General features: G+C 36.4%; 1 protein-coding gene across 5 annotated transcripts in view; it reads left to right on the top strand.

The window, feature by feature from the left end:
- Ehbp1 (Eps15 homology domain containing protein-binding protein 1) overlaps positions 1-12,502 on the top strand; it is a 38,949-nt gene extending 26,447 nt beyond the window's left edge. For all 5 annotated transcript variants that reach the window (XM_088241735.1, XM_088241733.1, XM_088241737.1 and 2 more), the window contains 8 exons: positions 1,044-1,126; positions 2,037-2,122; positions 3,338-3,433; positions 6,240-6,379; positions 7,358-7,492; positions 8,695-8,780; positions 9,763-9,951; positions 11,779-12,502. In XM_088241735.1, the coding sequence (XP_088097861.1) occupies positions 1,044-1,126; positions 2,037-2,122; positions 3,338-3,433; positions 6,240-6,379; positions 7,358-7,492; positions 8,695-8,780; positions 9,763-9,951; positions 11,779-11,857 (894 nt within the window). In that variant the 3' untranslated portion in view covers positions 11,858-12,502. The remainder of the gene's footprint in view (positions 1-1,043; positions 1,127-2,036; positions 2,123-3,337; positions 3,434-6,239; positions 6,380-7,357; positions 7,493-8,694; positions 8,781-9,762; positions 9,952-11,778) is intronic.
- Positions 12,503-14,145: the final 1,643 nt, after the last annotated feature.

Below are 14,145 nucleotides of genomic sequence, written 5' to 3'. Positions count from 1 at the left end.
GATTCAGAAAAATATATTGGTGTATCTCGATAGATTTGTTATCAGCTACAAAAATAAATTGAATAGTTACTTACTGTATCTTTTATTCTATAAGAAAATGTGTAAAATTTGTAGAATTTCCATCGAATTCGGTAGATTTGTGCAAAAGTTTTCATGGTCACTGTTATCAATGTTTCGTTTTTGGGTGATACCGTGTCTGTTAGATTTGTTCCGACGTTTCAGCTACCATTGCAGGAGCCATCTTCAGGGTAAACTGAGTCGGAACAAATCCAACACACATGGTATCACTAAAAAAAGAAACATATGATCGGTAGATCTGTAGGATAAAGGTTGCTGAGGGTTTGGTTGGAGTTTCTAACCCAGTTAGAGGTTGACAGAGAAGACGCGAGGTTGCTGTTTAATGCGTATTTATTACATGGCGAATAAGATACAGCACTTGGTTGTGTAGCACGAGCGTAGCGGCGACGATGGTTTGAAGTAACTGCACTTGAACTACATGCTGGAACTGTGTGATGTCGTCGAGCTGGTCTTACGTGAACTGAACTGACTGACTGATGTTGGCTGCGTCCTGTGGTCTCTTTATAGACCATATTCCTTTGTAGTTCATTTCTTCATGGTAGGGACGATGTGAATTTACTGCAGGGCGACGATCCCGTCTTTATGTGCAATATTTCTAGAGTTATAATATAAGTTTTATTGGATTCGATAGAAAACGATGACATTGCATCGTCGGTCATTGGTCTACTTCAGGTGAACTAATTTTAACACGTGTGTGTCATCGACTATGGACTATGGACCCTACAGATCTACTGAAAATTTGGTTCCGAGTTGGCAACGCTGGTTATCGCCCACTTTGAGAAAAACTGGCGTAACTCACAAGTATGAATGCGAAACCAGCTGTTCCCTGTTAGGCGCGTGATTCGAAAATGTTTGGAATTTTAAATGTTTTATAGGAATGATTTGATATCAAGTTCCATCGATTTAACCGTACGTTTGTTAACATTTTTATTCATGTCAATAATATTATTTTGTATTTTTTTTAGCAATCGGAGGAAGCCAGACAGGCGAAGTTGAGAGAAAGAGCCAGAAAATTGATAGCAGAGGCTCGAGCGGGCATGGCGGGAAGGTATGTAACCCAATATAGTCCTTAATTACAGAAGTAATTGTTCAATTCAAAAATATTTTCTAAGAAATAGGGACAGGTAAACTTAAGAGTTGGGGATAGCAGGTAAGTGCGATATTTTTGGTCCATAGGTGTGTATGTACAGTAGAGTGGGCCGATGATGTATGAAGTTTTTTTTTTTAGATATCCTAGTGAAAGGGGTCTCAAAAGTTGTCTTTTGGATCGCATGAAACGTAAAAATTATTTAAAAAAATATTCCATACTACTTTTGGCCCTCAACAGAAGTTTTGAAGTTTATTACTGTTTGAACATTTTTTAATTATCTATTCGATTCTGTTCGATTCCCGGTGAGAACACAAAAATTAAAATGTGATTTTTCTCAAGCCTGGGTGCTCTGTGATGTAATTCACCACTGTAATTAGGCCTCCTGGCCTGTTGTGGTGCAAAAAAAAAAATGTAAACTATATTCTATTTACATTATGTTTATAACTTCAAATAATATTTCTATTATTTGAAAATTGCCAAATTTTAAACTTTCTGCATCGTAATCTATTTATGTAAAGACTTTATTCTTCCTAAACATGCGTCAAGTGCATGTCGCTGTTTAGTAAAATGTCAAAATTAGACACTTAAATAAAATGCACCTACTTCGAGTTTAGTTTGAGACAGTAATTTACACATTTTTTTCTTTACCGGGGTTATGAAAAATGTAAAAAACGTTAATTGGGGGAATGTTTGAATGAAAATGAATGGAAAAAAAATGGGACCTAAATATTTCGGTGTAAAAAGCGGGAAAATGTAAAATTGAGGAACATAAAAACGAGGTTTTACTGTATTGTTTCTTTAATCTTTTTCCAGACTTGTGAAAATTCCCTATTCCTTTGTCCTCGTTGAAATGTCTGTTTTTTTCCAGCCCGACTTCTCCGGATAACCGCGGAGGCACTGTAGAGGTCCTAACTGCAGCCCAGGCACTAGCGGAACAGCAATATTACACATCTGGTAAGGTCACTCCAAAAAAGGCGTCTTGCGTGTGATTCAATTTTTCTTTTCAAAATTCTAAATAATATGGGTAATTCGCCGTACCTTTAAAAAAATACTGGTTTCCGTTGTCCTCTTCGCTTTACCAGATTAAATTCCCTTTTTTTTATACCAACTTGTAAAAACAATTATACCTCGAATTCATTAATTAGACGCACCTGTAGAAATTATAATGGACTCAGTATTGATGTAGACATTTTAACTGCACATTGCATTTGTACTGAAAATTTCTTCATGGATTTGATTATTTGGGATAGTTGCTGAATGTGCATCTTGAGTGGTTATGCTATGTATATGTGCCGTATGTAGTGTATATGTTTGTGTATGTTCTATATGTGCGTTCATGTGTGTGTGCGTGGATGGTTCGGCGTGTGCATTCAGTATTTTTATTTATTACCGATGATAACCTCCATAGAAAACGCAAATGTTAACAATTATTCTTTTCTCACTTGAGTTTCTTATTTATTTTTTATTTTTTTCACATTTAGTGTTTAAATCTTTTGCATAATTTATGAAAACTGAATTGGTCTTTTTATGTTAAAAAATTATTATTTTGAATACTTTTTATGCATGACCTTATGTTTTCTGAATAAAAAAAAATTAAAATAAATACTTTATGCAACCGTGTTGCATTTTATTCTATTCCTCTATTACGCTAATGTTAAAAATTGAGTAACTTTATTTTTTAAAATTTTAGTTTCATAAACCCCGATTCTAATTCCCAAAAATTTTTAAAACTGTTTAATGAATGTTAGTAAATATAAGTTTTCAACCACTTGCAGACTTTTTACGTTTTATGTCTACCGGTTTCGAGACATACTCGTCTCTTCGTCAGGTCACTTACTACACCAACATGAAAATACTAAAATACACTTTCACCTTTACCATCTCAGTAGTACCCATAGTATTTATGAGAAAATACATCAATTACAGAGGATGCAAAAATTAGGTTAATAATATAGAGTGATATGTTGCAGAATGTGTGGGGGGGCGGAAGGGTTAGGAAAGAGAGGGGCTAAGATTTTGAAAAACTTTTAAATTCACTTGTATAATCCAGTTACAAAAACGATTAGTTTATTATCATTTTTAAATATTACTTAATTCTACCGATTCTCTTCATACATGTTACCAATGATTAATTTTCATAAATATATTAACCTGTACTTGTTTTTGTAGGTCTAGCCAATTCCTTGGACAACAGCCCCGTGAGAAGCGTGAAGTCAGAAAGCCACACCAATTCTGATTCAGAAAATAATATTGTCAAGAAAGATGGTAAGTCATTTCACAAAATAAGCTTTTAAAAATTTACAATAATTTCTTAACTCTATATGTCATTGGAGCATATGGTATCCATAAAGAGACTCCATGCATCTCTATCGGCTGCCACCTTCTGTGTCCATCCCCCAAGTCAGGTCTTCGTCCTGAAGTTCTGACATAAACTGCCGACGAACAGTCAGCAATGGACGTCGAGAACCCGATGCCTTGTAAAATAGTCAAGCGTGGTTAAGGCTCTCAGGAGGCATCCGCAGTACACGGCCTAGCCAAGCGTATCACCTCTGCTTGATGACAGTTGTCACTGGAGTTTGCTGCATCTGTTCTCTTATTACTTTATTCCTCACAAAGTCAAACCACCGCTCACCCAAGATTATTCTTAGACACGTATTCTGAAAACTCAGTAATTTGCTGTTCGGGCCCTAGTGAGGTGCCACGATTCACGATAGGAGAACAGGTGTTCTGCAGGCGTTATATAGGCGTCATTTGGTTTTCACTGAATAAATATCTTCCAGTCAGCTTTCATACTATTGAATGTGGCGCCTGCTATTCCTAGCCGCACTCCCAATTCTTTTTGAAAGCTGCTTTTTTCTGTAACATATACTCCCAGGTATTAAAACTCTCGACCCTTTTGATGATTTGGTTTGACAGTCAGGGGATTTTGAGCATCAAGGCACGACGTATTACACAGTGCATGGGTTTTTGCGATATTGATTTTTTAACCCATGGATGCGGAGTACCTATTTAGCTTATCTACGGTGATCTGAAGACCCCCGACTGAATCGTCAATTATAACCGCATCATTGGCATATTCTAGTCCTTAAAATATAGCTTGATTAGAATGACAGTTGTCAGCAAAAATGACAACATAACTTTGCAATGGCGTCTAAGGAGTGATTTATATTGACACACGAAAAATCATTCGTATCTGGCATGTTAATTTATTTTTTTAATACAATGTTTGACATATAAATCTACATAAATATATAAAATCAGCTTTAAAACTAAAATAAACCTAATTATTAACGATGTTCTTACAAGGTTATATCATTTTGCAAAAACGTTAGAGATGGGACAAATTGATCAATGTAAATTAATCAAATAAAAAAATAATTTATTTGATGTTGTTCATGAAAAAAATATAAATGTCTTTTTTTTTTTGTGAATGTCTTAAACACACTAAAATAGGCTTGTTTTTGCGTTTTTATATAAATTTTCGGAAACAGAGTTTAAAACAGAGTAAAAAGTCAGAGAGAAAAAACTGATAAAATTGATTTTATCGGTACATGATCAGTGATCAGTAATTTCCCATCACTATTGACATTAGTTTGACAGCTGTCATTTTAATCAAGCTAAATTTTAAGGACTATAGGTCGTAGAGTTTTGGGGAGTGGGAGATGGATATTTTTCGATCTAGCGGAATTGACTTCCTTAAGATCCAGTCCATAAGGATTATAAAGAAACGGTGCCAGGACACAACCTTGGCAAACTCCGGTAACTCTATAACCTCAGAATAATAATTTGCCACCTGCTAATAGAGACGCCCCTTTTCACCCAGAAATTTTTGGTTTGGTTTAGTAACAAATGTGTAATGGTCGGTTTCGATTTGCACTTGCAATCTTGAGCCTAGATTATGAACACTATCTTCATATGCATGTACGAGACGGTATACTTAACTTCTGTACTATCTGTATCTTCCCTCGGTGTTCCACCCACTTGCCATATCCACATCATATGATCAAAACAAGCCGATGGGATGACCGCAAACAATAATTCCGCGTTCCTTACGTCATTCACATTTAAAATAGTTCTCATTTATATTTAAATAGGCTTCTGTAGTAAAAAGTGCTCACTTCAAAGCGATTATAAACTCCAATAAATTCCAATTTAAGCAAAAAATGCTCGCTTGAACATGAATTTTGCATGACTTTTGGAAATCACCTAGACGGTACGCTTAACGATCGTCTGTATGTATCTACCGATCGACTACACAGCCGGCTCCTTGAACATCTCGATACATACACTCGGAAAGATGGTAAAACAGATGGAAAAAATATAATAACTAAATTTATTTTTTACAGTGGTACCTTTCTAACTATAGGACTGAACCTAATGAGATAATTTTTGCATCTAGCCGCTCGTTTCTCATAATCTGACAGTTATGTCGGAATACATTTCGACTTTAAAATTGACTTATTTCTCTCTCATATTTTAAAAACGATTTTTAAAAAAAAGTGCCAAGCTCAAAATGATTAAAACTTTAAATAAATCGTAATTAAAGGAGAAATTGCTCGGTGGAACAAATTTTTTGTCACTTTTAATGCATAGATAAACGTATCAAGGGGCACTAGACCCGTCGGCATAAACCGATGTACTAACATCAAAATTTGATAGTGGGGGTATCGATAGTATATCTTTGTAGTCGGTTGGGAGAATTTTATCTTCAACTATGACGTAACATTGAAGCTATGTCATTTTAGAGTGTATATATGTGTACCAAGACGTATGCTTCCCCTTGTTTCATATTGATGTACCTACCCAAAACTTGAAGGTGGCGGGTCGGTAGTATATCTTTATAATCGCTAGAGCGAATTTATCTTCAACTATACCGTCGAGGTGAAGGTATGACGTCTTTATCTTCCCGTCTTGTGTATTTCTGTAAACTTTAGCTGGCAGCTGAAGATATCGATAATAATTTGTTTCAAAAGAGTTTTAACTGAAAGCCTACAGTGAATCAACCAGGAATGTCTGTGAACCTGCTCCGACTCACTCGAAAATCTGTGTTGATATGAAATTTGAATTGCAGGCTCCCCCGAACACAATGGGAACATCACCCCCTCTCGTCAGAGCTTCGAGGGAAATGTCAAGTCCGGTTCTCCTCTCAAATCCTTTGCGGAGCTCATGGACAGGATCAGTCCTGATAAGGATTCCTATATCACTAAAGGCGTGAGTATTTACTACGGATGGTTGTGTAATAGGATTCTTCATCACTAAACGGGGGAAGCATTATTTCATCACTCCCAAAAAACACCATTTTGAGAAATTGACATTTGAAAGTTTGAAGGCCGAGAAAAAATATTTTTTTTGTTATTGTTTTCGAAGTTTTAGGTAAACAAAACAATTCCTTCATGTCTTAAATAAATTCCACAGATAACTTTTCTTTCAGATACATATTCATATCGCACTTTGAGTGTCAAACCGTAGTACGTGCAAATAGTCTAATTTAGAGATCTGTAGATTGCTGGATAGTAAATTAAATAAACTATTAAGCCACATTTCATTTCAAATTTATTTCAACGGAAAGGGAAAACATTTTTGAGAAGGGAATATGGAAGTCTAGGCATTTACAGGACTTATGACCTGTCATTGGCTGGTTCAAGTGGCCACTTCACACACTGCGTAACATTCACCATTCTGCCCATGTTTGAACATCCACATTTCCTCAACTCTCTGTTGAAATAAATTTAAATATATATATAACTCCCTAGGAAGGAAATCCAGCCAGTCTGCAAGCATTTGGACATACTCAAACATTGTTGACATTTCATTTAATTTATTAATATTATTTTCCATTAAAATTCATGATTAATAATAAAAATTACGTGACCTCACTGGAGTTACCCGTGCCGAGGACACTTAACAATATACTTTTTTTAAATATTTTTGCATTTGAGAATAAACAAAAAAGACTTACTTAATAAACAGAGATAATTAACAAAATGTTCAGACAGTTTTAAACACTGCATAACAAATAATAAAGTTCATATTTAATTTGTGTACATCTATATTATTTATATTACAAAACGCACAATGAAAGAACAAAAACACAACATAAGCTATACATTTGTGGAGCAGTTGATTCAATATTACATAAATCTTTTGTTTGAATGTTTTTCATCAAACCGGTGATTTTTCCATTTATAGTTTGGAAAAGACATGAACAACTATGTACAAAAAGAAATGGAGGCATTGGAAAGAGAACAAACCGCCATTGATCAGCAGGCGGCCATTTTGGAAAAAGAATTGCGAGCTGTCATGGAGAGCGGCCAATCAGAAGCCGTAAGTCAAACCTCAATTTTTATTGAACCAATGGGAATAAGAAAATATTTTTAAGATCTCAATAGTTTGCTGTTTTGTTTCTATAGTTTTCATTGTCATACAGGTTTCGTACACCTAATTCGGTTCTAAGTTTCAAAACCATTTTTTAATATCAATTTGTTGCAACAGAGAGGGAAAACATTTTGAGAAGGGAATATGTTTATATGGACAGCGTGGTCAACTATGCGCCATTATGTGAATTTTGCACGAAAGAAAATAAGAAAGTTCAGTGATTTTTATTTGCTAATAGAGTATCAACCTTAAGGGTCTCTCAGATGGTTTGGTCATGTAGAACGAATGGATGACGAAAGAATGGTAAACCAGATATACAGTGGTCGGCACTGTAAGTGTTTTCAATTAAAAATTCTGTAATTTTGTCAATTTTGATAAACTTATAAACTTTCAAGATTCTAGTTGAAAAACTTCTTTAACATTAATTTAATTGTTTGGTGTTTTTAAAGAGTTATTTTAGATAGTTGACAGCTTTAAATACTTGGGAGGATGGAATCATGCACAAAGAGCTCGCACCCCGCCTAGGAATTGCTGGAGCAACTTTTAACATGATGCGTGTTGTCTAAAACTCAGGTCTATACTCTGTCAAAACGAAATGCCGATTGTTCAACTCTTGTATAATGCCAGTACTCCTATATGGGTGCGAATCTTGGCACCTTACCAAAGCTCAAAACACCAAACTTCTGAGTTTTGAGAGGAGGTGCTTGAGAAGAATATTAGGTATAAGGTGGTTCGAATTTATAACTAACATTGAGGTCTGAGAACAGACGCAGCAGCCTCCTATAACGAGCGTCTTGAGGATGCGGCGGTGGACCTGGCTTGGACATGTGCTGCGCATGCCTCAGGAGAACCTAAACTCTAGTTGCCTCTTCTTTAAACCAGCGGGCTCACGCCGTCCTGGAAGGCCGTCGATGAAGATCTTTTGACTTTATTCGGCGAAACTAAGGGGCGCTGGATTGACGTTGGAAGAGGCGAAAATGCTGGCTGGCGATGAGTCTCCTGGAGGTAACTGGTGATGTCCACATGCTCCACTTAGGAGCGGATGTGGAAAAGAAGAAGAAGATTTATTTCACACATAAGAAACTGAAAGTTTTCAACCTGAATGCAATTTGATATTTTTTTATTATTTTTAATGCTTATTATTTTTTCAGGAGGAAAATGCTTTGATGGCGAGATGGTTCACTCTAGTCAATAAGAAAAATGCACTTCTCAGGAGACAGATGCAACTTAATATATTGTAAGTTTTTTCGTCATCAATTCTTATGTCCTTATAATCATAGCCTTGTCCGCATCGTCGTGTTATGGTCAGCGCGTTTGCCTACCATGCAAGAGGTCTCTGGTTCGATTCCCAACACGGTTGACATGAAATATTGATTTTAAGTAAGATTGATCATTTTACCTTCATGTAACAAAATTGATCAAGATATGCTGCGATATATGTACCAATGCAGTGCCCTATGCATCAATAGGTGCGAAAGAGGAATTATGATAAATTATAGTCATCAATTGAGAAAGATAGGCTGGATGTTGGGTTTATCCAGAGACCAATATACGTATAATGAGTTAGAAACTATCTTAAATATATCTTCTCTTCAAGACCGTCGAAATAAATCTGACCTTATAGTCCTATTTAAAATTCTCAACTCACTCTTCGATGCGCCTGAACTACTGAGCTCGATAAAATTAAATATCCCAACTAGAAACCTCAGACAAAACTTACTCTTTCATACCGATAACCACAGAACCAACTATGGTTTTCATTCCCCTATGCCCAGAATTCTTAGGTCTGCCAACAAACATACCAGTCTTGATTTCTTTGATAACAAGTTGTCTTCTTTCAAACGATCACTGAATCAAATTCAATTATAAACACCTCTCTCCCGCTTTCACTCCCACAAAGTCTACTATATACCATTGAGTCTTTCTACTTTTTTAATAATAATTTTCTATGCATAAATATATCCTTAAAAATGCCCATTGGGCGTACATATAAATAAATAAATAAATCAATACGAGAACAAAAACAGATAAAAGTATCATTTATCAGTTTCGATTAATCTACAAAATAAGACAACTGTCAGTCACAAATCTCACTCCATTCTTCTATTTTCAATGGAAGCATTCTTCTGTTGTCCACAAAAACGGTGACACATATTCAAAAGGTCCGTTTTTTATGAGGTCGTGAGTTAGATTGTCACGGAGTATTGTTTTGTCCGCAGAGAACAGGAGAGCGAGCTGAGGCAGAGGCACGCGCGGGTGGATGGGGAACTGCGTGAGCTGCTGCGCGTGGAGGAGTGGAGCAAGTCCGAGCGGCAGCGCGGGCGAGAGGCGCGCCTGCTAAGCGAACTCATGACCGTCGTGGACGCCCGCAACCAACTCGTGCACCATCTGCACGAGCACGAGCAAGCGTAAGGGACAATCACATATCGCCACAGTAGAGAAAGTTATCTAAACCCAAATCAATCACCCCGTAGGTTCTTACAGACACAGGTTCTCACAGAAACAGGTTCTCACAGACACAGGTTCTCACAGACACTGGTTTTCACAGTTTGTAAGAACCTATGACAGTAACAATGACTTTATTTGCTTTACATATGTAAAAGAAGCTGAACAAATGGAGTTTAGTAATTTTTTTTTGAAAGCTTACCATGAGAAATGTTCCTCTGATGTCTCGCGGTCTGGCCCTGAAACACTGTGTATATAATAAATAATGTTCCAAATCTAGCTTTTCTATTTTTGTATTTCTTCTATCTAGAGATGTAAGGTGGGGTACCATGAAGATAGGTCAAGGGAAGGATGGAAAAGAAAGGTAATCGGCTAGGAATAATATCGATAAATGCTGTTTTATATTAACCCTCCTCCCCGGTGATGTGTAGCCAGTTGTGTGTAATAACTATAATATCAGAAAAAAACATATCAAAATTTTAAATAATGGTCAAGACATATGTGATAAACAATTTATAAATTAAATATATTTGCAATGTTATTATTAGAACACACATAACAATATGTATGATATGTGTGCCCTACTTTAAGATTTAAATAAATATGATAAATTTTGGGTTAAGATTTTCAGTATTCCTCCATTACACATTTACGTATCGACTGAAATAATTTGTTATTAAATAATAAGTACTTATTAGGAACAAAAGAGCATTTTATCAGAATTCGGGGATAAATTACAAATACCATCAAAAGTATACTCTTAGTCAGTCACATAGTTACTAGATACTCCACCCTGATGCTGCAAACAAATAAATACAACCTTCAGTCAAGAGGATACTACTCGGTTAAAGTGTACAATCTACTTCCATTATCCACAAGGACAACTAGTAAGTTCTCACAATATAAAATTGCTATTAAGAAATGGATAGCGGAGGTTGGTTGCGCACGGATCGATGAGTGGATCAAGCCAAATAGGTAAAATGTGTGTACTGTTTATGAAATTTGTTCTATTGGTCTATATATATTGGTTATGTTTTTATGATTATTTTAGTTTTTTATTGTTTATTATGTAAATGATAATTAGGTCAATTGGATGAATTACGTTTTTATTTTATTGTTATTATTATGTTAACTTTGTTAAATAACTAATCTTAGGCATGTTTCAAATTTTGTAAAATGTTTTCCTCAGCACGGGACACCCCAGTGGCGGAAAATTACGGCGGCCTCCGCGGTGTAGTGGTCAAGACGCTTGACTCACGCACGGAAGGTTCCGGGTTCGATTCCCGGTGAGAACACAAAAATTAAAATGTGATTTTTCTCAAGCCTGGGTGCTCTGTGATGTAATCCACCACTGTAATTAGGCCTCCTGGCCTGTTGTGGTGCAAAAAAAAATATGTAAAAAAACATTATTCTGTATGTAAAAAAAGAATACAAACAATGTAAAAGTATAAATAAATAGTCCAGTACTATATAGCTACTCAGTAGCTCCCGGGAAGTTGGCGTGGGTGGACCTTTCGTCCGAGTCGTTAGCGATACCCACTGGTTTTTTCATGTTTTCAGCAGTAAGATGTGAAATATACATCTTTGAATTAAATTATGGTTAATTAAAGCCATTCCCTATAAATATTCAATTTTTCCCTTTTTAAATCTCTTATTCTTTAAATGTGTACTGACTACACAGCACCGTAACGCGCGGGTGTATTTAGGACAGTAAGGGAAAGGTTCAACATTTCATGTCCCCCATATTTGTTTGCTGTGCCCAGTAAATAAGATGTTTATTTTTATTCCAGGATTGAAGACGACGACGAAATAGAACGAAACCTTTCCAATGTGGAACTTCAAAGAAAAAATCAGTGCTCCATACAATAGCGACCCCTCCCTTCGACAAAATCTTATACAATAAGGTGACTCTGTACCAGTGTACGTCCTTTAATATTAATGCCATTTCTCTGTTACTTGCGTGGAAAAATGTTGTAACACGCAGTACAATTGTTAATAATTTTTATGTAATTGCTAAATTCTAAAACAAGAGCGAATTTCTATTCAATTTTTTACACGTAACCTGTCGATCAAAAAGATTAAGGAATTAAGTTTATTGCAAGAGAGGAAAAAAAAATTGAGAAGGGAATATGGAAGTCTAGGCGTTTGCAGGGCTTATGACCTGTTATTGGCTGGTTTAGTAGCCACTTTACACACTGTGTAACATTCACCAATCTGCCCATGTGTAAGCATCCACATTTCCTCAATTTTTCCATCTGTTGACTTTTGTGAAGTAAAAGAGCCGAAACCTTTATCATGTGGGTGAGTTTAATCCGGCTGAACCAACAGCTAGGCAACGGCTGAAAACAATTTTTCAATTTTTATACTTCTTATACCAGTAAATTAAATCAACGTTGATTAAGGAATTTATTTAAAAATATATAAATTTATCCCTTGCTACTGTAGTCTGATGAAAAGTTAGGAAATCATAAGCCATTCTTTAACACTATTCTTTCAAAATCGTTTGGTTAAAAAGATAATGTAAATGAACATCAGACAACAATTATCATTTTCTAAGTTGTTTCTGATAAAAAAAATTTTTAAAAGTTTGATATAACTAAAATATCAAATGCTGCCTAGCGGTCAATATGACTATTAAGATGTTGCTAAAACCACCATCATTATCATTCCTTTTTCCCACCTAATGGTGCATAGGGCACTGCATTCGTACACCAATCGCAGCGTATCTTGATCATTTTTGTTACATGAAGCAGTCTTACGCTTCAGGTACCAGTCCAGGGGCTATGAAATATTCTAGTTTAAAAACACCCTTTTAAAAAATATTTCATGTCAACCATGTCGGGAATCGAACCCGAGACCTCTTGCATGGTAGGCAAATGCGCTGGCCATTACACGACGAGGTCGAATACGATGGGCGAAAAGGCTTGGCTATGTGCGCAGGTAGTGTGAACCCTGGTTCATCTGGACATGGCTTAAACCCCGAATATAATGCGATTGTTTTAAGAAAAAAATATCATCATCATTCCATGTCTGCTCCCCAGTTGGAGCATATGGTGTCCACAGAGGTCCTCCAGGTATCTCTGTCGGCTGCCAGCTCCCAGCTCCTGTGCCTTCCAAGTCAGGTTTGCGTCCCGTAGTTCTGACAAAAACTACCGACGAATAGTCTGCAGTGGGCGTCCAGGACATCGAGAACCTGATGCCTAAACAGTATGAAGAGTGTCTGGAGATCGGATATTTACTCAGTGAAAATCAAATGCTGCCTATATAACGCATGCATAACAATTATTCTCCTCTACGAATGCGAATCGTGGAACCTCACTAGGGCCAAAACAGCATATTATTGAGTTTTAAGAATAGGTGTTTCAGAAGAATTCTGGGTGTGCAGTGGTTTGAATTTGTAAGGAATGAAGTATTAAGAGAATGGACACAGCAAACTCCGGTGACAACTGTCACCAAGCGGAGGCGATATGGTTGCCTGGGCCATGTACTGCGGACGCCTCCTGAGAGCCTTAGAAAAATATTTTGAGTAAAAATTATCGGGTTCTATTTGGGCTAATATGTTATATTTTTTACTGAAAATTACTAAACTAGCAGTTCACAATGGAGTTCTTGTGCCAACTCTAATGTATAGGAGCAAAGTATGGAATTGGAAAAATAATGATGAAAGTAGGTTAAATGCTGTCGAAATGCGATCCCTCAGGCGAATGTGTGGTAAAACGATGTATGATAGGTGCACAAATGTCGCGATCCGTGAACCGTGTAAGGCTGAGATATGCATTATCGACAGAATCAAGAAAGGGGTGTTGCGTTGGTTTAGACATGTAGAGTGAATGGATAACGAAAGAACGGCTAAAAGGATCTACCATGCGAATGTTGATGGAAGCAGAAAACGAAGAAGGCCGAGAAAGATATGGCACGATCAAGTCCATCAAATACTTGAAGATGGACATGTTAAAAGTAGGAATAATCGGCGTGCGTGCATGAGAAAATGTATGAATGTAGTGGAAGCGAGGTCTGTATGCAAAGATATAGTGATATGGCGTCCTATCCTCTCTGCCTACCCCTACGGGGAAACGGCGTGATGGTTTGTTTGTTGTTTGAAAATTATTGTTTTTATTTAATATGAATTTACTTTAATTTTTATATGGCGCAATTTT

The sequence above is a fragment of the Micrasema longulum genome, unplaced genomic scaffold, assembly GCF_059751315.1.
Source record: "Micrasema longulum isolate JH-2025_06_02 unplaced genomic scaffold, ASM5975131v1 h1tg003041l, whole genome shotgun sequence".
Lineage (NCBI taxonomy): Eukaryota > Metazoa > Arthropoda > Insecta > Trichoptera > Brachycentridae > Micrasema > Micrasema longulum.
Note: the sequence above shows the minus strand (reverse complement) of the source record. Positions and strands in the feature narration are given on the sequence as shown.